Below are 25410 nucleotides of genomic sequence, written 5' to 3' on the forward strand. Positions count from 1 at the left end.
AAGAGCACCAGTGGAAGGGGAAGCCTTGGGTCCTGCTAAGACTGAACCCCCAGTGAACTAGATTGTTGGGGGTGGGCGGCAATGGGTGGAGGATGGGGAGGGGAACACCCATAAAGAAGGGGAGGTGGAAGGATTAGGGGGATGTTTGCCCGGAAACCGGAAAAGGGAATAACACTCGATATGTAAATAAGAAACACTCGAGTTAATAATAAAAAAAAAAAAAAAGTCTCACCATCAAAAAAAAAATGCCCAGAACCAGATAGTTTTCACACAAAATTCTACCATTCTAAGAGGAGTTATGGCCTATACTCCTCAAATCATTCCATGAAACAAAAATAGAAGGAATATTTCCCATTCTATTTTATGAGAGATTACAGTTACCCTGATATCTAAAACAAACATCAATTTCCCTTATGGACTCTGATACAAACATAATCATTAAATAATTAAAAACATATTCCAAGAACACATTAAAAATATCATGTACAAAACCAAAGGAGGCTTTGTCTCAGGTGAATAGGGGTGCTTCGATATACAAAAATCAAACTTTAATTGACCATATAAACCAACTGACAGAAAAAACAGCAAATCAAATGCAAACAAAAAAAGCAAAAAACATGCTCATTAAACTGGATCCAGGAAAGGTCTTTAAGAAGCGACCCGTTAATGATAAAAGTTCTTCAGAGATTGCCACACAGATGATAGAGCTAAATACAATAATGGTAATATAGAAGAAGCCCATGTCAACATCAACTTAAATGGGGAGAAACTCAAAGCCACTGTACAAAAGCAAAGGCAAGTAGTGGTTTCTCATTCTCTTAAATCTACTCAATACAGCAGTTGAAGTCTTAATTAGAACAATAAGGCAACTGGTAATTAACAGGATAAATACATTAAGGTTGAAAGATTTTTATTTGCAGATATATAATACACATAAATTAGGTGAAATTTTTTACATGCCAGTTATGTTAGGTCATCTATTCTGCTCAGTATAATGCAGACAGGTTTTTCCAAAGAGTCAGTTGAGCTGTGTTTCAGGCCAGTTGAATCCCAGGTTCAAGACATCAGACAAGAATAAAACAGCAGGGTAGATATCAGGTAGAGTGTCCAAGACCCTAGTGCTGCCACACCATTTTGACACATTACAGCTCTTGTAAATCCAGGCTGCCTTTGCCCAGATTCACTGTAAATGCTCCAGCAATACTGTAGTCTAAACAGAAGTCATTGGTAAAATGAGTGGTTGTTGCTGTTGGAAGACAGGTGTAGGTCATAGCTGTCAAGCTCCTAAAATATCTTTCAGCATTTGAGTGAGGGCTCCAAGCAAGGACAATGTATAGAAGCCAGGGAGCGAAATGTTTCCTCCACCAAGTAGGGATGTGACTCCACCATTGACTTCCACCCCACGGTCTCAGAGACTTCAGAAGCATGAAGTATAATGAAATCCATAGCTTTAGTCTTCAGGTGCTCTGCTCTGTAGAGGTCAGCCAGGATGAGAGTGGGTACAGCATTTTTCACAGAGATGTTGCTGCACAGGGCATCCCCACACATGACCTTCAAGCCCTGCAGGGCATACTTATCAGCAGCTGCCAACAAACCAGTGGCCATTGAGTGGCTGTGGAGGTGTGGTGCCTTCCCTGTGTAAATGAAATGCATCATTTCCTTAAAGACTTGCAAATGAATGTCATGGATCTCAATGCAGTTTGTTAAGCTCTCTAGCATTTCATGTTCAAACATGGCTCTGAAAACTGGAGAGCGAGCTGCTAGAATGGCCTTGTTAGCTCTGAATTCCTGGCCAGCTACCACCAGGCTACAGTCTGTGAAGAGGGAATTTTCCCACAGCTCTCCTAGGTCTTCTGCCAACATCTGCATTGGATCCCAGATTGCAGGTGTCATGTTCTGTCCAGGCCTGCTAAAGAAGGTTCCTATTATGCTCACCTTGAAACCCAGGGTAAGCTTGTCTTCAGGGAGAAGCCAACGACTATGGTAGAGGAGGAAATCTCGAAGGATGAACTTTTTGCATCCTCAGTATTGATTTGGCAGAAACCTTAAAACATCTGAGATCTTTGTAATAAGATACTTCTCTCCTTGGGCATTTATGATCCAGAACTGTACCTTTGCCCAAAATGGGCTCTTTGGACAACTGAGCAAACCCAGGTAAACAGACAGGTAATCTTTGCTTTCTTCATCAACACCGTTTGGGTATATTCTCAAACACCATTGTACTTCTTCACTGGCCTCTAATGAGAACCCTGGGCTTGTAATATTTTCCCGAATTCCATCCATGCAAAATGAAAAGTTTCTAATGGTCCACTCATAGCAGAAATTCTGAACACTGATGTGTGTGTAGCCACAGCTCTTGACTTCCAGGTCCCTTGACATGTCTTCTGGAGGTAGTTTGGAGGTTAAAGTTGATCTGAAAGAAGTAATAGAAGTTACTATTCACTCTGTAGGATACAATTATAGATACCCTTTAGATTTTATTTTCTTTGTCTGCTAAATTGTCCCTTTATATTCTTGGAAACTTGTATTTCTATTCAGTTTCTGTAGGTTTCCATATTTGTTCTACTGAAGATAAAACAGACTCACTACGACTGATAAATCTCTCTCTCTATCTCTCTCTATCTCTCTCTCTCTATCTCTCTCTCTGTCTGTCTGTCTCTCTGTGTTTGTGTCTCTCTCAGTCTCCATTATCCTCACTCACCCCAGCCATGGGTCTGTCTTTGTGTGTTTTATTGAATCTTATGTCTATGGTAACTACTTTTGACTATTCTATCCAATGTTGGAAGAGTTTGGAAGTGTATAAACAATCTCATTTCAATTGTGTAGTATTAATTGGGGTCCTGTAGCAAACATAAAGAATGAATTTCTCTATATACATACAAAGTGGATGTATGAAAAAAATCTGTAGGCAGAGGTCGAGCTAATATAAAGATGGCTAAAGTCAATACTTACTTATTCCACAAGGTTTGAAGTCTCAGGTCTTCTTCAGTATTGAACAGAATCCTGAAGAATTAGATTCAGATGCCAGTGAAGAAATGAGTTTGTTAGTAAGATGAGAGCAAGCAAGCAAAGACTCACAATTGACTTCTCCTATATACTTACATAGGCCTGCAATAGAAGTGGGGCCCAGTTAAGTGAATGTCTTCTAGTCTTAAGATCTGAATTAATGGTGTGTGTTTTACTGCCTCAAGACTCAGATTAAAAGTGTGTTTTTCTACCCAAACAGTCTGTAGTTGAACTGGATCTATCTACTTCAACATAAGTCACAAAATGTTAAAAGGCATCTCCTCCAGTATTTTAGTTTACTTCAGTCGACAGATAGTCTAAACATGAAGAAATTCAGTACTCCTTCACCACCAAAGTGATGTTTCATGACTGTGGTGCATTGGGCTGTCAGGAGGGGTGGGGGGTGCCTGATCTAGAAAAGAAATTAAAGACCCTTCTATGAGATTTGTCAGATAGGCTCCTAACTGTTATTTGGGGGGGGGGAGCTCTGCAAGAATAAACTGGAGTGGGGCAACATTTGGGTTGTAAATAAACAAATAAATGATGAAGAAAAAGAAGCAAGTACAGAGAGAAAAGTAAGAGAGGATGCAGTTTTTCCAGGAGAGTTTTTCAGAGATAGGTTGAAAAGAGAGAAATGGAGATATGGGGGGAAAACAGAATGATTCAGAGAACAAGGAAGGAGCCAGAAGAGTACAATAGTTGGTTAAGTTAGTTTGAGGCAAGGCAGAGCAGTTCAGGAAAAACTGAAAGAACACAGATTGAATCAGTTACAATGGAGAGGGGTTTTAAACCACCCAGTCAGACCTCAGAAAGAAGTAGGTAGGAGTGAATCATGCACCTAAAAGTGCCAGAGGCTAAAATGATTCTAGGCCTAGAATAGATTTTAAGAGGCTAGAAGCTTCCAGGACTAGGCCTAGGTTAAGAAGTGGAGGCAGAAAGCCTCAGTGATGACAATAAATACAGATGAATAATAGTTATTTTTACAATAAGAACACTACAAAGTCTGCAGTAGCTCTATACCAGGTAGACAGCTGAGCTGCTCCATGCACAGTTCAGACCTGCTCCTGCATTTAGGAACAGAGGGTGAATGACTTCAGGGAAGCAAGGAACACTTGTCCCTCAGACAAAACCTGCCCACTTATCTCACTAAATAATTTCTACCTAGACAGATATAATTTCTCTTTCTATGTCTTTTTCTGCTGATACACAGCCATTTCTGCCATTGCAAAATCTAACAAACATTTGACTTTCCTTCAGACAGAGCTGTAGCTTCAGCACCATCTTGGTTGGGGTAGTTTTCTGAGTGACTGCCATTTTTGTTATGGGCAGATAAGGTTTGACTATGCTATTGCTTCAGCATCATCTTAGCTTAAGGCAAGCTTCCCACTGACAATTTTCTCTCATTTCTGGGTCTGAGAGAATATAAATCTTATGGGATTCAAACAATTCTTTTTTTCTGTTTTTTTCCATTAACTTGAGTATTCTTTTTAAATATTCTGTAGAGCTCTCATTATTTCACCTGGTTACCATAGGCAAATTTATAGGCCAACTTGATTGAAGCTTCCCTGAGGCTCAGCCAACAGAATCTGGTAGTAGACACATATACCCTCCCTACGTTCAACAGCCTTAAAATCCCAGTTGGGTATGGTCAAAGTTAAGGCTGTATCAAGATTTGCCTGGACTTGTGTGGGCAGACCATTTACCTCTGGAACCAATTTCCAAGCTTCTCCAACAATTCTCTCACTTTCTTCAGTTGTGAAAAGAACCTGGAACTATTGTTGACAGTCATCCCTGGTGGGATTATGAGTCAACATGATTGAATCTAAAAGACCTAGGGGGATCTGAGGGTCTTTTCGAAAATGGAGGGAGGGGATCTATGACTTACAACTATAAAGGTCAGTACTGGTTAATGGTACATAGGACACAAACTGTCTCCCCTGTACATCTGTGTGTTCAGAAGACTAAGAGGAGTAAGGTCATAGTACAGTCAATCCCTTTGGGCAGTATAGCATGAATGTGTGTTGAACTCATATTAGGTAAGGGCACTAAAACTCATCAAAGTAAAAACGCCTAAGCTGCCATTTCAACTCTCACTATCTGTGCACCAAATCAAAGGCATCAAAGTATAGCAGCAGCCATTAAGAGTCTCCCCAACAAAAAGATCTTTACCAATCCTACAACAGATAGAGGCCTTATTTCCAAAATATACAAAGAACTCAAGAAGTTAGATCGCAGGGAAACAAATAACCCTATTAAAAAATGGGGTTCAGAGCTAAACAAAGAATTCACAGCTGAGGAATGCCGAATGGCTGAGAAACACCTAAAGAAATGTTCAACATCTTTAGTCATAAGGGAAATGCAAATCAAAACAACCCTGAGATTTCACCTCACACCAGTGCGATTGGCTAAGATCAAAAACTCAGGTGACAGCAGATGCTGGCGAGGATGTGGAGAAAGAGGAACACTCCTCCATTGTTGGTGGGATTGCAGACTGGTAAAACCATTCTGGAAATCAGTCTGGAGGTTCCTCAGAAAATTGGACATTGAACTGCCTGATGATCCAGCTATACCTCTCTTGGGCATATACCCAAAAGATGCCTCAACATATAAAAGAGACACGTGCTCCACTATGTTCATCGCAGCCTTATTTATAATAGCCAGAAGCTGGAAAGAACCCAGATGCCCTTCAACAGAGGAATGGATACAGAAAATGTGGTACATCTACACAATGGAATATTACTCAGCTATCAAAAACAACGAGTTTATGAAATTCGTAGGCAAATGGTTGGAACTGGAAAATATCATCCTGAGTGAGCTAACCCAATCACAGAAAGACATACATGGTATGCACTCATTGATAAGTGGCTATTAGCCCTAATGCTTGAATTACCCTAGATCCCTAGAACAAACGAAACTCAAGACGGATGATCAAAATGTGAATGCTTCACTCCTTCTTTAAATGAGGAAAAAGAATACCCTTGGCAGGGAAGGGAGAGGCAAAGATTAAAACAGAGACTGAAGGAACACCCATTCAGAGCCTGCCCCACATGTGGCCCATACATATACAGCCACCCAATTAGACAAGATGGATGAAGCAAAGAAGTGCAGACCGACAGGAGCCGGATGTAGATCGCTCCTGAGAGACACAGCCAGAATACAGCAAATATAGAGGCGAATGCCAGCAGCAAACCACTGAACTGAGAATAGGTCCCCTATTGAAGGAATCAGAGAAAGAACTGGAAGAGCTTGAAGGGGCTCGAGACCCCAAAAGTACAACAATGCCAAGCAACCAGAGCTTCCAGGGACTAAGCCACTACCTAAAGACTATACATGGACTGACCCTGGACTCTGACCCCATAGGTAGCAATGAATATCCTAGTAAGAGCACCAGTGGAAGGGGAAGCCCTGGGTCCTGCCAAGGCTGGACCGCCAGTGAACTAGACTGTTGGGGGGAGGGCAGCAATGGGGGGGGGGTGGGGGGGGGAACACCCATAAGGAAGGGGAGGGGGGAGGGGGATGTTTGCCCAGAAACCGGGAAAGGGAATAACACTCGAAATGTATATAAGAAATACTCAAGTTAATAATATATTAATAAATTATAAAAAAAAAAAAAAAAAAAAAAAAAGAGTCTCCCCAACAGAAAATGCCCAGGTCCATAATTTTCATCTGCTATACTAAGAGGCGTTATGGCATATACTCCTCAAATCATTTCACAAAATAAAAAGAGAAGGAATATTTCCCACTTTATTTTATGAGAGACTACAGTTACAGTGATATCTAAAACACACATCAATTTCCCTTAGGGACTCATGCAAACATAATCATTAAATAATTGCAGGAATACATGAAAAATATCATTCACAAAATTAGGGTTTGTCTCAAGGTGAGTAATGGTGGTTCAATATACAGAAATCTATAAAATTTAATTGACCACATAGATTAACTGAAAGAAAAAAAAGCAAAACAAAAGTGAACAAACAAAATCAAAAAACATGATCATGGGGGTTGGGGATTTAGCTCAGCGGTAGAGCACTTGCCTAGGAAGCGCAAGGCCCTGGGTTCGGTCCCCAGCTCCGAAAAAATAAAATAAAATAAAATAAAATAAAAAATAAAAAACATGATCATTAAACTGGATCAGGACATGGACTTTAAGAAGCAATCTCTTAATGATAAAAGTTCTCCAGAGATGGTCACAGAGATTATGTGGCTAGATATAATAATGGTATTATAGAAGAATCCCATATCAAGATCAACTTAAATGGGGAGAAACTCAAAGCCCCTGTACAAAAGCAAAGGTCAGTCAAGGTTTCTCATTCTCTTAAATAGATTGAATGCAAGAGTTGAAATCTTAATTGAAACAATAAGGCAACTGGCAATAAAGAGGATAAATACAGTAAAGTTGAAAGAATTTTTATTTGCAGATAGATACTACACATGAACTAGGTGGAAAACTTTACACGTCAGTTAATACATTTAAGTTAGGTCACCAATTCTGCTCAGTCCAATGCAAACAGGTTTCTCCAAAGAAAGTCAGTTAGGATCTGCTTCAGGCCAGATGAATTCCAGGTACAAGACATCAGAAAAAAAGAAAACAACATCAATAGGATAGGTGTCAGGTATAGTGTCCAAGACCCTAGTGCTGCACTTACCCTACACACCATTTTGAAATATTACAGCTCTGTGAAATCCATAGCCACCATGCTGCCCTGCCCCAGATTCACTGTAAGTGTTCCAGTCAAACTGTAATCTAAACAGAAGTCATTGTTAAAAACACTGGTTATAGCTGTTAGCAGCCAGGTGCAGGCCATAACTGACAAGCTCCTAAACTATCTTTTGGCGTTTGAGTGAGGGCTCCAAGGAAAAACAATGTACAGAAGCCAGGGTGCGAAATGCTTCCTCCACCAAGTGGGGATGAGACTCCACCATTGACTTCCACTCCAAGGTCTCAGAGACTTCAGAAGCATGAAGTATAATGAAATCCATGGCCCTAGTCTTCAGGTGCTCTGTGCTGTGGAGGTCAGCCAGGATCAGAGTTGGTACAGCATTCTTCACAGAGAGGTTCCTGCACAAGGAATCCTCACAAATGACCTTCAAGTCCTGCAGATCATACTTATCAGCAGCTGCCAACAAACCTGTGGCCATTGAGTGGCTGTGAAGGTGTGGTGCCTTCCCTGTGTAAATGAAGGCCATCAGTTCCTTAAAGACTTGCAGGTGAATGTCGTGAATCTCAATGCGGTTTGTTAGGTGCTCCTGCATTTCATGTTCAAACATGGCTCTGAAAACTGGAGAGCGAGCTGCTAGAATGGCTTTGTGAGCTCTGAATTCCTGCCCACTTACAACAAGGGTGCAGTCTGTGAAGAGGGAATTTTCCCACAGTTCTCCTACGTCATCAGCCAACATCTGTGTTGCATCCTTGATTGCAGGTCTCATGTTATGTCCAGGCCTGCTAAAGGAGGGTCCTACTATGGACACCTTGCAACACAGGATGAGCTGGTCTTCAGGGAGAAGACAATGCCTATGGGAGAGGAGGAAATCTCGAAGGATGAACTTCCTCAATGCCCATTGTTCGTTTGGAAGAAACCTTATAACATTTGGGATCTTTGTAATATGATGTTTCTCTCCTTGGGCATTTAAGATCCAGCACTGGAACTTTGCCAAAACTGGGCTCTTTGGACAACTGTGCAAACCCAGGCAAACAGACAGGTAATCTTTGCTTTCTTCATCAACACCGTTTGGGTATATTGTCAAACACCATTGCACTTCTTCATTGGTCTCTAATGAGAACACTGGGCTTGTAATAATTTCCCAAATTCCTTCCATCCAAAATGAAAAGTTGCTAATGGTCCACTTGTAGCAGAATTTCTGAACACTGATATGTGTATAGCCGCAGATCTTGGCTTCCAAGTCCCCTGACATATCTTCTGGAGGTAGTTTGGAGATTAAAGTTGATCTGAAAGAAGTAATAGAATTTACTCTTTATTCTGCAAGATACAATTATAGATAGCCTTTTGTTTTTATTTTCAATTTTCTGCTAAATTGCCCCTTTCATATTCTTGAAAACGTCTATTTCTAAGCAGGAACTGTAGGTTTCCATACTTGTTCTACCAAACATAAAACAGACCCACTCTGACTGTTAAATCTCTCTCTCTCTCTCTCTCTCTCTCTCTCTCCCCTCATTTGATTGTGACTGTATGTCTCTGTCTTTGTTTTTTTATGTCTCTCTCAGTCTCCACTACCCCCACCCAAAACTACCATGGTTCTGTATAACTCTGTGTATCTTTATTGAATATTAGGTCAATAGTAACTAGGTTTGTCTATTCTATCCAACTTTTGAACTGTTTGGAAATGTATAAACACTACCATTTCAACTGTGTTGTACTAATCAGGGGCGTGTAATAAACATAAAGAATAAATTTCTCTACATAAATAGAAAGTGAATGTATGAGAAAAATCTGTAGGCAGAAGTCAAACTAATATAAAGTTGGCTAATGTCAATACTTGCTTATTCCACAAGATTTGAAGTCTCAGATCCTCTTCAGAATTCAACAGAATCCTGCAGAAATAGTTTTGGATGCCAGTGTAGAAATGAGCTTGCTAGTAAAGTGAGAGCAAGCAGGTAGACTCACAGCATCCTTCTTCTACGTACTTTTATAGGCCTGCAACAGAAGTGGGGCCCAGTTAATGGTGTGTCTTCTAGACTTAAGATTTGGATTAATGGTACATGTTTTCCAGACTCAAGACTCAGACTAAAGGTGTGTTTTTCTACCAAAAGAGTCTGTAGATGAACTGGATATATCTACTTCAACTTAAGCCAAAAACTGTTAAAAACCATCCTCTCCAGTTTTTTAGGTTACTTAAGTCCACAGGAAGTCTAAAAAGGAGGACATTCGGTACTCCTTCACAAGCAAAATGATGTTTCATGATTGTGGTGCATTGGGGTGTTGGGAGGGGTGGGGGTTCCTGAGCTAGAAAAGAAAATAAAGACCCTGCTATGAGTTTTGTCAGATAGTCTCCTGTCTGTTATTTGGAGCAAGGGGGTGATGAAGAACTCTGCAAGGATAAACTGGAATTTACATCCCAAATTTATTTATTTACATTTGGGATGTAAGTAAATAAAATAAATAATGAAGAAAAAGAAACCAGTACAGAGAGAAAAGTAAGACGGGAGGCAGTTTTTCCAGGAGAGTTTTTCGGAGACAGGTTAAAGAGAGAGAAATGGAGACACAGGGAAAGACAGAATGATTCAGAGAATAAGAAAGGAGCCAGAAGAATACAATAGTTGGTGAAAGTTAGTATGAGGCAAGGAAGAGCAGCTCAGGAAAAACTGAAATAATTCAGATTGAATCAGGTACAATTGAGAAGAGTTTTAAACTACCCATCCAGACCTCAGAAAAAACTAAAAAGGAGTGACTTATTCACCTATAAGTATCACAGGCTAAATTTTTTTCTAGGCCTAGAATAGGCGTAGTGTCTAGAAGCTTCCAGAGATGACAATAAATACAAATAATAGTTGTTATTTTTACTATAAAAACACTAGAAAGTCTTCAGCAGGTCTAAACCAGATGTGACAGCTGAGCTGTTCCATGAACAGGTCAAACCCTCTGCATTCAGCAATAGAGGATGAATGACTACAGGGAAAGGAAAGACCACTTGTCCCTCAAAGAACACATGCCCATTTATCTCTGTGTTTTTCTCTTTTTATGGTTTTTTTTTGCACATACACATCCATTTATGACAATTTCAAGATACAAAAAACCTATGACTTTCCTTCAGAGAGGGGTGTAGCTTCAGCACCATCTTCACTGAGGGCAGTCCGCTGAGTGACTGCCATCTTTGTTGTGGGCAGGTAAGGTTTTCCTATGCTATTGTTTCAGCACCATCTTAGCTAATGCAGACCATATGACTGGTTGTAGCTTCAGTGTCATCTTAATTAATGACAGGCCTGTGGCCATCTACCATATTTACTGTAGGCAGTTACATAAACATTGCCTCCTTACATTAGAACAGTCTTTGAATCGCTAATTTCTATCCTGATTTGGTAAATCTTCAATATTAATTTAATGATTTGCAGCAGTAAAAATTTAAAGAGCATTAATGATTGCATAACTCATATGCTTAATAGATATTCACTATCAATCTTTTCAGAAACCTGCTGAATGTAACCTTACATGTTTAAAGTTATTAGGACAGAGAATCCCGTGCATAGATGTTACAACTGCCCCACCCCCACCCACCAAGATCTCTGAGAAGAAATAGACACAGTGACAAGACTGCCTAGATTGTGGTATGATAACCACTGAGAAAGAGTGCTCCATTGCCTTGCTGCTGCCATGTATCAGCCTACACTGCTGTCAAACTGAGGATACAAGAGAGTTAAATGTCTCATATTGCCTAGGACAAGGTGAATCATTTTTTCCAAAGTTCCTACTCCACAGGAAATATCTTCTCCTCTTCTGGGCCTAATGACCCCACTGACTCTGACTGAGTTATGATGGAGACCACAGGAACCTGGGAAAACTGTCTAGGTAGTAGACTATTGACCAACCTCTGACATTTTAATTAATGATATCTACATTATAATTCATGTTTTTCAACTTTCTGAGTACAATTGTGACTAAGCTAACTACAATTAAAATACATACCTCTACTTCCTTAGCCAAGGTAATCTACCATCTTCTTACCTAAGTAGTCAATTCATTAACTATTTAAGACTACCAGATTCTTAGCAAAAACAGAAAGGCTTGCATGAGTCACAGGCTTCAGGACAATGGATACGCATATTCAGATATACTCATGCTAAACTATATGATCGATTATCCTCAAAAGTTGTATAATTTTCAAGGTCCTTTAATTTTCTTTTCAATACATACCTAAAAATGTTTCCCATTATACTAAATTTATATACATTCAGTGTCCTAGACAGAAGTAAAAGCCCTTCTTGCTTCTTTCTGTTCCCGGAAAGGTTTTGTCATCCCTAAACTTATCTTAAAGATTGCTCACTCTGTTAACAAGCTTATCTATCTCTTCTGTAAGCATATAAGCTCCAAGAAACACAATAAGACCTACATTCCAAGAATGATTTAGACTCCATCGGCATAAGTAACCTGTCAATAAATAGCCTAATTCCTACTTGTAACCTATTCCAGAGAGTGAGGTTCCTCTCCTGTTCCTGGGATAGGAATGCTCTTCATTCAAACCACCAAGACTTAAGGGTTTCAAATGTACACCTAAGAAAAATTATTTTCTCCCAAATACACTTAACTTTATTCTCTAATAAATATAATCTACTACTATTACTATTAAATCTACCTCCACCCCCCACCCACACATAAAGTTTCAAAATCTTGTCAGGTTCAGGAATTTATTCATAATCAATATTCATGACAGTTCCAGTCGTGCAAGCTACATGCTCCAACTACTCTAACAGATACAGACTATTCAAATGGACCTGCTCCTAGTACGTACAGAGAGTTCCACAGACCCTTAATAGCAAGGAAACAGTGAACTCTCTTAAGACTGGATCAATATCAACACCAAATTTTCCTTGGTTTCCTAAATACACATTGTCCCAAAGTGAGCAAGAGTTAGTGAAAGATCATGATGGCCCATTTCCTATTCCACCATAGTCTCTCTCAAATTTTTCCTTTAATTTTAAGTTAATCCATAATGAAGGAATTTTAGCATTCCTCCTAGGCATCATCGAACAGTTATCTGGCAAAAGAGAGATAGGCATGACTCACTATAAAAAAGGCTGCTTGCTCCTTCCTACTCTCTTATTCTCTTACTCCTAATCTCCCTGATACTTTAACCCCTTTCTCTATCTCTCTCCCCCTTTCCCCATTCCCCCTCTTTCTCCATATGTTCCTGGCCAGCAACTCTATCTCCATTTCTCTCTCTTTTTTTTTTTTGTTTTTTCTTTCCTTTTTTTTTTTTTTATTAACTTGAGTATTTCTTATATACATTTCGAGTGTTATTCCCTTTCCCGGTTTCCGGGCAAATATCCCCCTCCCCCCTCCCCTTCCTTATGGGTGTTCCCCTCCCAGCCCTCCCCCCATTGCCGCCCTCCCCCCCATAGTCTAGTTCACTGGGGGTTCAGTCTTAGCAGGACCCAGGGCTTCCCCTTCCACTGGTGCTCTTACTAGGATATTCATTGCTACCTATGGGGTCAGAGTCCAGGGTCAGTCCATGTATAGTCTTTAGGTAGTGGCTTAGTCCCTGGAAGCTCTGGTTGCTTGGCATTGTTGTACATATGGGGTCTCGAGCCCCTTCAAGCTCTTCCAGTTCTTTCTCTGATTCCTTCAACGGGAGACCTATTCTCAGTTCAGTAGTTTGCTGCTGGCATTCGCCTCTGTATTTGCTGTATTCTGGCTGTGTCTCTCAGGAGCGATCTACATCCGGCTCCTGTCGGCCTGCACTTCTTTGCTTCATCCATCTTGTCTAATTGGGTGGCTGTATATGTATGGGCCACATGTGGGGCAGGCTCTGAATGGGTGTTCCTTCAGTCTCTGTTTTAATCTTTGCCTCTCACTTCCCTGCCAAGGGTATTCTTTTTCCTCATTTAAAGAAGGAGTGAAGCATTCACATTTTGATCATCCGTCTTGAGTTTCGTTTGTTCTAGGGATCTCGGGTAATTCAAGCATTTGGGCTAATAGCCACTTATCAATGAGTGCATACCATGTATGTCTTTCTGTGATTGGGTTAGCTCACTCAGGATGATATTTTCCAGTTCCAACCATTTGCCTACGAATTTCATAAACTCGTTGTTTTTGATAGCTGAGTAATATTCCATTGTGTAGATGTACCACATTTTCTGTATCCATTCCTCTGTTGAAGGGCATCTGGGTTCTTTCCAGTTTCTGGCTATTATAAATAAGGCTGCGATGAACATAGTGGAGCACGTGTCTCTTTTATATGTTGAGGCATCTTTTGGGTATATGCCCAAGAGAGGTATAGCTGGATCCTCAGGCAGTTCAATGTCCAATTTTCTGAGGAACCTCCAGACTGATTTCCAGAATGGTTTTACCAGTCTGCAATCGCACCAACAATGGAGGAGTGTTCCTCTTCCTCCACATCCTCGCCAGCATCTGCTGTCACCTGAGTTTTTGATCTTAGCCATTCTCACTGGTGTGAGGTGAAATCTCAGGGTTGTTTTGATTTGCATTTCCCTTATGACTAAAGATGTTGAACATTTCTTAAGGTGTTTCTCAGCCATCCGGCATTCCTCAGCTGTGAATTCTTTGTTTAGCTCTGAACCCCATTTTTTAATAGGGTTATTTGTCTCCCTGCGGTCTAACTTCTTGAGTTCTTTGTATATTTTGGATATAAGGCCTCAATCTGTTGTAGGATTGGTAAAGATCTTTTCCCAATCTGTTGGTTGCCGTTTTGTCTTAACCACAGTGTCCTTTGCCTTACAGAAGCTTTGCAGTTTTATGAGATCCCATTTGTCGATTCTTGATCATGGAGCATAAGCCATTGGTGTTTTGTTCAGGAAATTTTTTCCAGTGCCCATGTGTTCCAGGTGCTTCCCTAGTTTTTCTTCTATTAGTTTCATTTCTCTCTCTTTTTGTCTTCCTCCCACTCTGACTCACACAGTCTCTCTATATGCATGTATGTCTTCTTTTTCAGCCTCTACTCTCTTCTCTTCCCTACCCGACTCCCCTTCCTATGCTCTAAATAACCTTGATTCTACACTGTAACTATACTAAGTGCATATATATATATATATATATATATATATATATATATATATATATTTCTATATTCATGTATCTACTGATCTATCATCTATCTATACTATCTATACTAAAAATAAACTACATCTAAACCATATAATAAACTATATTCTATACAATGGCTGGTAACCCTGGGGGAAAGGATACTTCAAGATGGGCCTGAAAGTGCAACCCTCCAACCCATACCACACCTAGTTCTAACAAACAAATCCTGGTGATCTTTTCATAAAACAAAACAGTTGTAATGTCGACCTATCAATGGGTTTCAGAAAATGTTCTACGTTCTGATTTCAAATTTGTTATGTTAGTCAGAGGCCTCTAGAGAATGTACAGAATAAGTTTATCTGTATGAATAGAAACTGGATATATATGAGAAAAATCTAAGGGTGAGGTCCAGCTACCTAACAATGGCTAAAGCCAGTACTTACGCAGTCAACAAGGTTTGAAGTATCAGGTCTTCTTCTTCAATGTATAATAGAATTCTGAAGTAGGCTCTAATGCCGGTGAGGGAATGGGCTGCTAGTAAGATGAAAGCACTCAGGCAAAGACAGAAGGCTTCCTTCTTCCAAGTGCTTATATAGGCCTCCATCAGAAGGTGTGGCCCAGTGCTGTACTCCCAAAATTTGGATTAAAGGTAGGTAAGTTTCTGACTCAGCACTCAGATTAAAGGCGTGTTTTTCTAGTGAGACACTATTTGAACCAGCTGTATCTACTTCAACTTATGAAAAAAATTAAAGGTTATGTATGCCAACTAGTTTTGGACTTAAATTAATTAAATTAATTAAATTAATTCCAGAGTTAGTCCAGATGGGAATATGAGTAGCCATGACCAGTGAACTGTGGCGAATCTTCCATAAATGAAGGGAATTTTCTGCAAAGCTACTATTTAAGCTTGTGCTGGACTTACCTTAATTCCTTCCACAAACATCATCAGAGATGGGATGTGAACTTGTCAGAAGTATGAGTGTTCACAAAATGGAGGGCAGGTGGAAGAACTCTTATATGGTGGGCATAAAGCAGAGCCCCAAACCTCTGAGGGTGGCTTTTTTCTATCATGTATATTTGTCCAATCAGATCCACAGACCTTGTGATGACTACCCCAAATTTGGTTGGGGGGGGGTCTTGTAATTCCCTCTCAAGTATTCCTCCTTAAAAATCATTTCCCAGTTTTACTTAAGGGTGTGGTTTAAGAATATCCTAAGTACTTTTTCAATTCAATCACTTTAACTGGCAGGATTCATCTCATCAGTACTTCATAGTCTACATCCTGTGCAGGTGAGTTCTCACCTCTTTAGACTTGGGACTGAACTGCTTGTTCTCTTGGTCCTGAGAAGGGAGAGAGTATTCTGTTTGCCAAGGGCTACAGCATATATTGAATAGATATCAAAGATTGAAGTTTGTGATGTTTGCATTGATGTAAAGTGACATGTAAAATTCTATCTAGGTCTCTCATCTCTCTAGTTTGTCATGTCTTAGGAAGAATCCATGGCACAGAAGACACATAAAAATATTCAGTGATTCAATCACTTCTGCAGCTCCTCGCTCTCCTGTATAACTTGCTCCAAGTTTTTTATCTCTCAATACTAGATAAATCAATCAATTAATTTTTACTTTTTATTCCTGCATTAGACTTATTGAAAAGTATGAATATCAGTGACTCTGTCCCTGGTGTTTTGGGGCCTCAATAAGAGGATCCCCAGATAGATATCTAACATTGGAGATGCTTGTAGATGATCACTGTGCAACCTCCCCTTTGCAGGAAAGATGCTCTAAATTGTTCCTTTCTTAGCTCTCAGGAGTAGGCTCCTGTAGGGTGGAAGTGTGACCCCCTGGGCTTTGCTAATGAAATCTCTGTCACAGGATAAGATAGGGGTAAAGTATTTGTAGGATGGTGAATGGGAGGAGTGATTTACTAGAAACCTGCCAGAAACGAAAGGATTTTGTACCACACAGTAGGAAGACAGGTGATAATGGTAGTAATTATCCTCATACCAAAGACTGCACCTAGTTATTATAAAAATCCAAACTGATTGTATGAGGACCAGCAGACTCTTTTAGCTTCTACCCCTGAGATCTAGTAGAAACAGTACCACCAACCAGGCAGTAAACACTAGCTGAGATGAGGCCTCCAACATATGTACATCAGGAGACCTCTGAGTCTGGGTTCAGTCAGAGAAGACAAACCTAACCCTCAAGAGACTGGAGGCCCAAGGAACGTTAGAGTTCTGGTGGAGTGTATGAGAAGGGGACATCCTTGTGGAGATTGGAGGGTGTGGTTTAATGGGGGCTGGGAGTTTGGGATGTGGAACCCTGTGTGGGAGGGTGGATCAGGACTGGAATAAAATCTGGAATGTAAAAATAAATAACTAAATAAAAATATTGAAAGGTATTTAAAAAAAAGACAAATGTACATAGAAAGCTCAAGAGAGAGATGGATAGAGCAGGAGAGAGAGAGAGAGAGAGAGAGAGAGAGAGAGAGAGAGAGAGAGAGAGAGAGAGAAAAGAGGAGAGAGAGAAATGAGATAGAGAGAGACAAAGATGCACGGAGAGATAAAGAGACACACAGTGACACTAAACAGACAACAAGTTGTGGCTGGCACATATCCATGCTCCCAGAAAGAGGAGAATCTGGTGATGTCTTTCACAGTCTCTAGAAACTGGTATGTACACTGAAGATGCCTTAACCATACTTACCTCAGAGGTTTCAGTCCAGGCAGCAGTCGAATACTTTCCTCTAAAAGACATATTTATTTGCACATATTAATTGTCATCCTTGAGGTTTTTTGCCTTGTTCTGCTGACATAGGACTAATCATGGAAGATTCTAGCCTATGTCAAATCAAACTAGGTTTAGAATGTTCTCAGCTTCTGATATTTATGGCTGAATAAGCTCACCACTTTGTAGTGCTTTCTGATCTCTGGCTGCCTGATTTCATTTGTTCTGGCTCTAAACTTCTCTCCACTGTAACTGCTTTATTTTGGCTTTTCTCAGCTGCCTGTGAATTGCTCACTTGGTCTCATACTAACTTTGGAAATCAGTCCTAATCTTCTGTCTCCACCTCACTCTCTGACTTGTTCTGTCTGTCTCTCTCTTGTAGTCTCTTCAACCTCTCTCTGTTCCATTGTCCCATTAAAACTGGCCTCTCTATCCTTTACTCTCTTCACTGACCTCTTGAATAGCTTCCATTCCTATACCTTCTTGTCAAAGTTGGGCACATCCTTTTCTGTCTAATACTTCTCTGATTTTTCACTTTCCTTTCACACTGTTGCTTCTTTCTACAAATTTATTTTACTTTCAGTGTGTGGAATTTATTGTGGATACTAACGGTTTGTCTGTATTCCAACCAGAGGGATTAAAGGTATCTCCCAAAGCTGAGCCACTTCACAACTAAAAATTTTATTTATATCAATTGAGTTTTGAGTTCTTTGTGTAGGCATTTTGGGGTTTAGGATTTACTGTTATAAATCTGGCGAATAAATTAAAAGCTGGTGAGGATTTGATTTTATGCGGATTTGATTTTGTTCAGACTGGTAGCCAGCTTTTTGGCGACTAGTCAAAGCTTTTGTTTGTTTGCTTGTTTTTTTTTTTCAGGAGGTAACACAATTATGATCAAGTATACTGAAACAGTTTCCTTTTTTGTTGAAGTGTCAGGCTCCTTGTAAGTGTTTTAGGAAAAAAATTGATCAAACAAAATTGTCCCAATCTGGAACTCAGGTTGAGCACAGTTTGGAATCCCTTGACCACTGCCCTCTCTTCCTTGCTCTGAAGGGGTTAGACCCTAGCATCTCAAAGTATAGTTTCTAGAATTACTGTGGAGCCTCCAGGATTCTTGTTTTGGAGTCTCCTGAGAAGTCTTGAACATGAATTCATATTCCATGGCATTTTCATATTTATTGATTTTTCTCTTATATATTACACCTTAGCAAGAGTTTCTCCTCCCTCACTTCCTCCATGTAGGCCCTGCAACCCCAATACATCCTCTTACACATCAACTACTTTGGTTCCTTCCAAAGGAGAGCAGGCCTCCCAAAGATGTCAACTAAGCAGGACAGGTTACATTAAGCCTGGCACATGCCATCATACTGAGGTGGGACACTGCAAACCAGTAGGATGAAAGAGGTCCCAAAAGCAGGCAAAACAGTGAGAGACACATACCTGGTGATTATAAAAAATGGTCCATGCTATATCCTGCTGCCAACCACAGTTGTCTTTTCTGTCCCCTTGTTTCCCATGGATAGCCAGACACATTTTGGTGGACACGGGGCACAAAATTCTGTCTTGAAACAAGTACTATGGTTAATTTCAAATAAAAAACATGGGTAAAGGTGCAACAGAAAGCAGCAGAAACCAAGACTACTTGGCAACATGAGAGCCCAATTCCCCCACCAAAGTAAACACTGGATATCCAAACACACCAGAAAAGCAAGTTCTAGACTTAAAATCACATTTTATCATGATGATGAAGGACTTTAAGAAGGTCATAAATAACTCCCCTAAGGAAATACAGGACAACACAGGTAAACAACTAGAAGTCCCTAAAATGGAAACAGAAATATCTCTGAAAGAACACTTGAAAAAACAACAAAACAGGACAAGGAAATGAACAAAATGATCCAGGATTTAAAAATGTAAATAGAAGCAATAAATAAAGCACAAAGGGACATAAGCATGGAGATAGAAAACCTGGGGAAGAGATCAGGAGTCATATTTGCGACCATCACCAACAGAATACAAGAGATAGAAGAGAGAAACTCAGAAGAAAAAGATAGCATAGAAAACATCGACACAACTGTCAAAGATAATCTTAAATGGAAAAAGCTCCTAGCCTGAAACATACAGAAAATCCAGGACACAATGAGAAGATCAAACCTAAGGATAATAAGTATTAAAGCGAGTGAAGACTCCCAACTTAAAGGACCAGTAAATTTCTTCAACAAAATCATAGAAGAAAACTTCGCTAACCTAAAGAAAGGGATGGCCATACACATACAAGATGCCTACAGAATTCCAAATAGATTGGACTAGAAAAGGAACTCCACCTGTCACATAATAATCAAAACACAAAACGCACAAAACAAAGAAAGAATATTAAAAGCAGTAAGGGGAAAAGGTCAAGAACATGTAAAGGCAGACCTATCAGAATTACACCAGACTTCTCACTAGAGACTATGAAAGCCAGAAGATGCAAGCAGATGTCATACAAAGCCTAAGAGAACATACATGCCAGCCCAGGCGTGGAAGTATCCATGCAAAACTATCAATTAGCATTGAGGGAGAAACCAAGACATTCCATGACAAAACCAAATTCATGCAATATCTTTCTACAAATCCAACCCTACAAAGGATAATAAATGGTGAAACCCAACAGAAAGAGGCAAGCTACGCCCTACAAAAAGCAAAAAGTAATGTTTTAGCAACAAAACCAAAATAAGAGGAGCACACAACCATAACCCCACCTCCAAACACGAAAAGAACTGAAGACAAAGATTAACAGACTGGATATGTGGAGAGGACCCAGCATTTTGCTACATACAGGAAACACACCTCAGAGACAAAGAGGACACTACCTCAGAGTAAAAGCCTGGAAAACCACTTTCTGATCCAATTGTCTGAAGAAGCAAGCTGGAGATGCCACTCTAATAGAGAATAAAATCGACTTTCAAACAAAAGTCATCGAAAAAGATAAGGAAGGGCACTTCATATTCATCAAAGGGAATTCCACCAAGATGAACTCTCAATCCTAAATATCTATGCTCCAAACACAAGGACACCTACATACATAAAGAAAAGCTTACTAAAGCTCAAAACACACATTGCACTACACAATAATAGTAGGAGATTTCAACATCCCACTCTCATCAATGGACAGATCATGGAAACATATTTAGCAGAGACATAGACTAACAGAAGTTATGAACCAAATGTACTTAACTGATGTTTATAGAACATTCCATCCTAAAACAAAAGGATATACCTTCTTCTCACCACCTCATGGTGCCTTCTCCAAAACTGACCATAAAATCATTCACAAAACAGGACGGAACAGATACAGAAAGATGGAAATAGTCACATGCATACTATCAGACCACCAGGGACTAAGAATGTTCTTCAATAACAAAAATAAGGAAAGAAGGCCCACTTATACATGGGGGTTGAACAATGCTCTACTCAATGATAACTTGGTCAAGGAAGAAATAAAGAAATTAAAGGCTCCTTAGAATTTAATGAAAATGAGGTACAACATACCCAAACTTATAGGACACAATGAAAGCTGTGCTAAGAGGAAAACTCATAGCTCTGAGTGCCTGCAGAAAGAAATAGGAGAGGGCATACATCAGCAGCTTGATTGCACACCTAAAAGCTCTAGAACAAAAAGAAGCAAATACACACAGGAGGAGTAGAAGGCAGGAAATAAACAAACTCAGTGCTGAAATCAACCAAGTAGAAATATAAGAACTATAAAAAGAATCAACAGAACCAAAAGCTGGTTCATGGAGAAAATCAACAAGATAGATAAACCCTTAGCCAGACTAACCAGAGGGAACAGAGAGAATGTCCAAATTAACAAAATCAGAAATGAAAAGGGAGACATAACAAAAGAATCAGAGGAAATTCAAAAAAACATCAGATCCTACTACAAATGCCTGTATTCAACAAAACTTGAAAATCTGAAGGAAATGGTCAATTTTGTAGACAAATACCAGGTACCAAAGTTAAATGAGGAACAGACAAACAATTTAAACAACCCCATAGCTCCTAAGGAAATCAGAGCAGCCATTAAACATCTCCCAACAAAAAATTGCCCCAGATCAGATGGATTTAGTGCAGAATTCTATCAGAACTTCATAGAAGACCTCAGTCCAATACTGTCCAATCTATTCCATAAAGATGAAATGGATGGAGCAGTACCAAATTCCTTCTATGAAACCACTATAACTCTTATACCTAACCACACAAAGACTCAACAAAGAAACAGGACTTCAGACCAATTTCCCTTAGGAATATGTACACAAATATACTCAATAAAATTATTGCAAACAGAATCCAAGACCACATCAAAACGATCCTCCATCATGGTCTTCATTCCAGGTATGCAGGGATGGTTCAATATCCAGAAAAGCATCTACATAATCCCCTATAAAAACAAACCCCAAGAAAAAAACCACACAAACATTTCATTAGATGCTGTGAAAGAATCTGACAAAATTCAACACCCCTTCATGCTAAGAGTCCCAGAAAAATAAACAGGAATTCAGGGTCCATACCTAAACTTGGTAAAACCATATACAGTAAAACAATAGCTAACATTAGCCTAACTGGAGAGAATCTTGAAGAAATCCCACTAAAATCAGAGACTAGACAAGGTTGCCCACTCTCTCCCTACTTATTCAATATGAATACTATTCCCTGGTACTGAGACGTGTACTCAGTGATTCGACTCAGACAGGATTTCACACCGGGTTTCCATAAAAGATGGAGTTCTCTTCTCCAGGCTTTATCCATACTTGGCATAGGGTGCAAGGTAATTCAATGTTGTAACATACAACCGGAATGTGTGGGTCTTAGTAAACTCTCCAAAACACGTCCCCAGGGACACTAGCTTATTCTGGATATGTTGGCATCCAGTTTAGGGCTCATCTCACTCACATAATGCACTTGGTCTTTGTGGAGCTGGAAACAGTAGGTGCCATCCAGTCTGTCCAGGAGGAGTTGTAGATTCTCTCCAATGTATTTTGCAATCTTCTCAAGCAGAACCCGGGCCTCTTTTTCACTCAAAGGCCTGTTTTTCAGTGAAAGGCCTCTTTTTCCCCTAGCTTGGCTCCCGGGATCTTCATGCCTAATGGGAGATATTCTAATTGTGGTAAGGAAGGACATTTGAAAACGAATTATAGGCAAGACATGACTAGAAACAATTTTTTTAACCTAGAAATAATAAAAAGAGAAAACTTCAGCCTTCTGGAAAATGCAAAAAGTGTGTCAAAGTCTGACACTGGCCTGATGAATGCAGATCAACCAGGGATTGGCAAGGTTACCCTTTAACATCAGAAAAGGAGTCCTCCTGTAGGCCCTGATATCAAATTTGATTTAATCATTCTGTGCCGGTAAACATGGTTTGTTGGAGGGGCCTGAGATAGCTAGAATAGAATAAAGACCCTGATTTAACTTGTTTCAGATTAGCTTCTGTCTGTGTTTTAGGAGATTGCGAACATTTCCCTGGCACTACACTCCAACACTATGGACTATGATCAAGTTCTCCTTGGTTTTTGATTTGACAGGTAGTGCATTGTGTGTGTGTGTGTAGGTTGCAGACAGAATGACTTACACTAAAAATCTGGTAGCCTCTCATACATGTTCTGGACACTGAATCAGCTGATCCGGGCTGAATTCTCCTATCTTTTCAAATAGAAGGTTTTTTTTAAACCCATCTTTGTGAAGACATAACAACCCATGTGGGGCTTCACATTTCTTGGAATATTGATTACAAACTTACGGGTTTCCGGAAATGCTAAAGGACCCTTGTACTATGCTCACTTTGCAGCAGAGCCTGGACTGGTCTTAGGAGAAACCAATGACCATGAGAGTAGAAAACCCAATAAATGAACTTTTTGAATCCCCTCTATTGGATTTACAGAAACCTATATTTTTTGTTACATTATAATTCTTGATATAGATGATTTCGACATCTAAGTAATAAAGATTGCTCTGCCTTATACTCTTCAGTGCTGGAAATAGAGACCTGAGCTCCCCCATGCACTGATACAACACATTATGAGTATCACCAGTCTCAGAAACACATTATTATTTGCTCTGTGTACTTCTTGAACCAAGTTTTCTTTAGAAAAACTGGTTAAGAATTTTGATTTTATTATTGGATATTTTATGTATTTACTTTTCGAATTTCATCTCCTTTTTGGTTACCCCCACTGCCATCCCCATCCTCCTGCTTATATAAGAATGTGCCCCCTAACACCAACATTTCTCTATTGCCTTCATGCCCTGGCATTCTTCTACACTAGGGAATCCAGCCTCCACAGGACCAAGGGCTTCTCCTCCCATTGTTGGCAGATAAGGCCATACTCTGCTACATATGCTGCCGGAGCCATTTGGTCCCTCCGTGTACTCTTTGGTTGGAGGTTTCCTCCCTAGCAGCTCTGAGTTCTCTGATTAGATGATATTGTTTTTCTACTTGTGGTGTTCCAAACCCCTTCAGCTCCTTCAGGCCTTTCTCTAACTCTACGGGGGCCCCATGATTAGCTGCAAGCATTCCCATTGTATCTGTAAAGCTCTGGAATAGCATCTTCAGGAGACATCAATATCAGGCTCCTGTCAGCAAGCACTTCTTGGCCTCTGCAATAGTACTCAGTTATGGAAATGTACCACCGTTTCTGAATCCACTCATCTGTTGAAGAACACTTGGGTGCTTTCTAGCTTCTGGCTTTTATAAGTAAGGCTGCTGGGAATATAGTGGTGCATATATCTTTGTTATATTGGGGGAAAGTACTATGTTCAATGTCCCCGCCAGTGGGGACCCAGTTATTCAGGGTCCCGAAGGAGCGCTACCCTTGCGCCTAAATGGGGGAGGCGAGAGAAGAAGGAGATCAAGCAAAAGTTCTGTTGTCAAGGTCTCATTTATTGGGATGAACGTTACAGCTTTTAAGGCTTTCAGGTAGGGGGAGTGTCCTTTGTGAAACATGAAGGAGGGGGAGATAAGGGTATAGGCAGTGATAGCTGGAGGCAAAGAAGGCAGGCGATGAGGTCAGGTGGTGGAGACACCGGCTGTAGACTGAGGAGATAACTGGTATCTGCTCGAGCTGAGGCATCCCTTGAATGTTATCTTCCTGTGCCATAAATTCATGGGAGAGGCTTTCATTCAACAATCTTAAGGCTTATGGCAGTCATCTTAGGAGTGAGTCTCTGTGGCCAAACAGCCCAGAGTCACCTAGTCACTTTGAACCATGCAGTTCAAAAAGTGGCTAGGCCCAAATCCAATATGACTCCATGCATCTCCCACATTTTTCTTTTATAAAAGACCATTAGGTGGAAGTAGTGGTCTGAGAGAGATCAGACGTGGCTCACAGAGTGCCCAGCTCGGCCATGGCGATCCACTCTTGCAGTTAGGACTGTACCCCAATGGCTAGGAATGAACTTATGCTGTAACACACCGTTCTGGGCTATACGTGTGTGTTATTGGGGGAGAAACTTGGCAGAGGAGCATTTGACCAGCCCGCACTTTTAAATGGGGTGTAGCCACCTCTGTCTTAGGATCGATCTCTCGAACCCCAGCCTTATCCGTCATAGGATCACCTTGTCGCCCGCAAGGCACCATGTCTTAGATTGGTCAAGGGTCAGAGGAAGTTGCCCGTCACTGAAGAAGCTACATCAGGCCATCTTCTCATTCCTCTCACTTGAGCCCAGGGGCAAAAGAGCAGGGGCCAGATGGCATTAATTTAGGAGATTGTGGAAGTTGAGCCTCTCCCAATATGTTGTAGGCACCTCATCTTGTTCGTTGTCTCTCTGGTTCTCCTCAGCTGTTCCGGTCTCCAAGCGATGATAATGTACTGAAACAGAATTTCTAGACAAAGCAGAATATATTTGTGATTTAATGAAGCATGTAAGTCGCTGAAAGGCCCAAGGACCAAAGGAAATCAACAAAAGTAGGCCCACAAGGGGT

General features: G+C 40.3%; 1 protein-coding gene and 1 pseudogene across 1 annotated transcript; both read right to left on the reverse strand.

Moving 5' to 3' along the window:
• Nucleotides 1-1181: 1181 nt before the first annotated feature.
• Nucleotides 1182-2379, reverse strand: Tdpoz1-ps18 (TD and POZ domain containing 1, pseudogene 18; annotated as a pseudogene).
• Nucleotides 2380-7827: 5448 nt separating this feature from the next.
• Tdpoz2l10 (TD and POZ domain containing 2 like 10) lies at nt 7828-8922 on the reverse strand. Its single transcript, XM_087641375.1, has one exon. It carries the CDS (start codon nt 8920-8922, stop codon nt 7828-7830), a length of 1095 nt encoding a protein of 364 aa, XP_087497501.1.
• Nucleotides 8923-25410: the final 16488 nt, after the last annotated feature.

Source organism: Rattus norvegicus, chromosome 2 (genome assembly GCF_021556685.1).
Source record: "Rattus norvegicus strain SHRSP/BbbUtx chromosome 2, alternate assembly SHRSP_T2T, whole genome shotgun sequence".
NCBI classification, from domain to species: domain Eukaryota; kingdom Metazoa; phylum Chordata; class Mammalia; order Rodentia; family Muridae; genus Rattus; species Rattus norvegicus.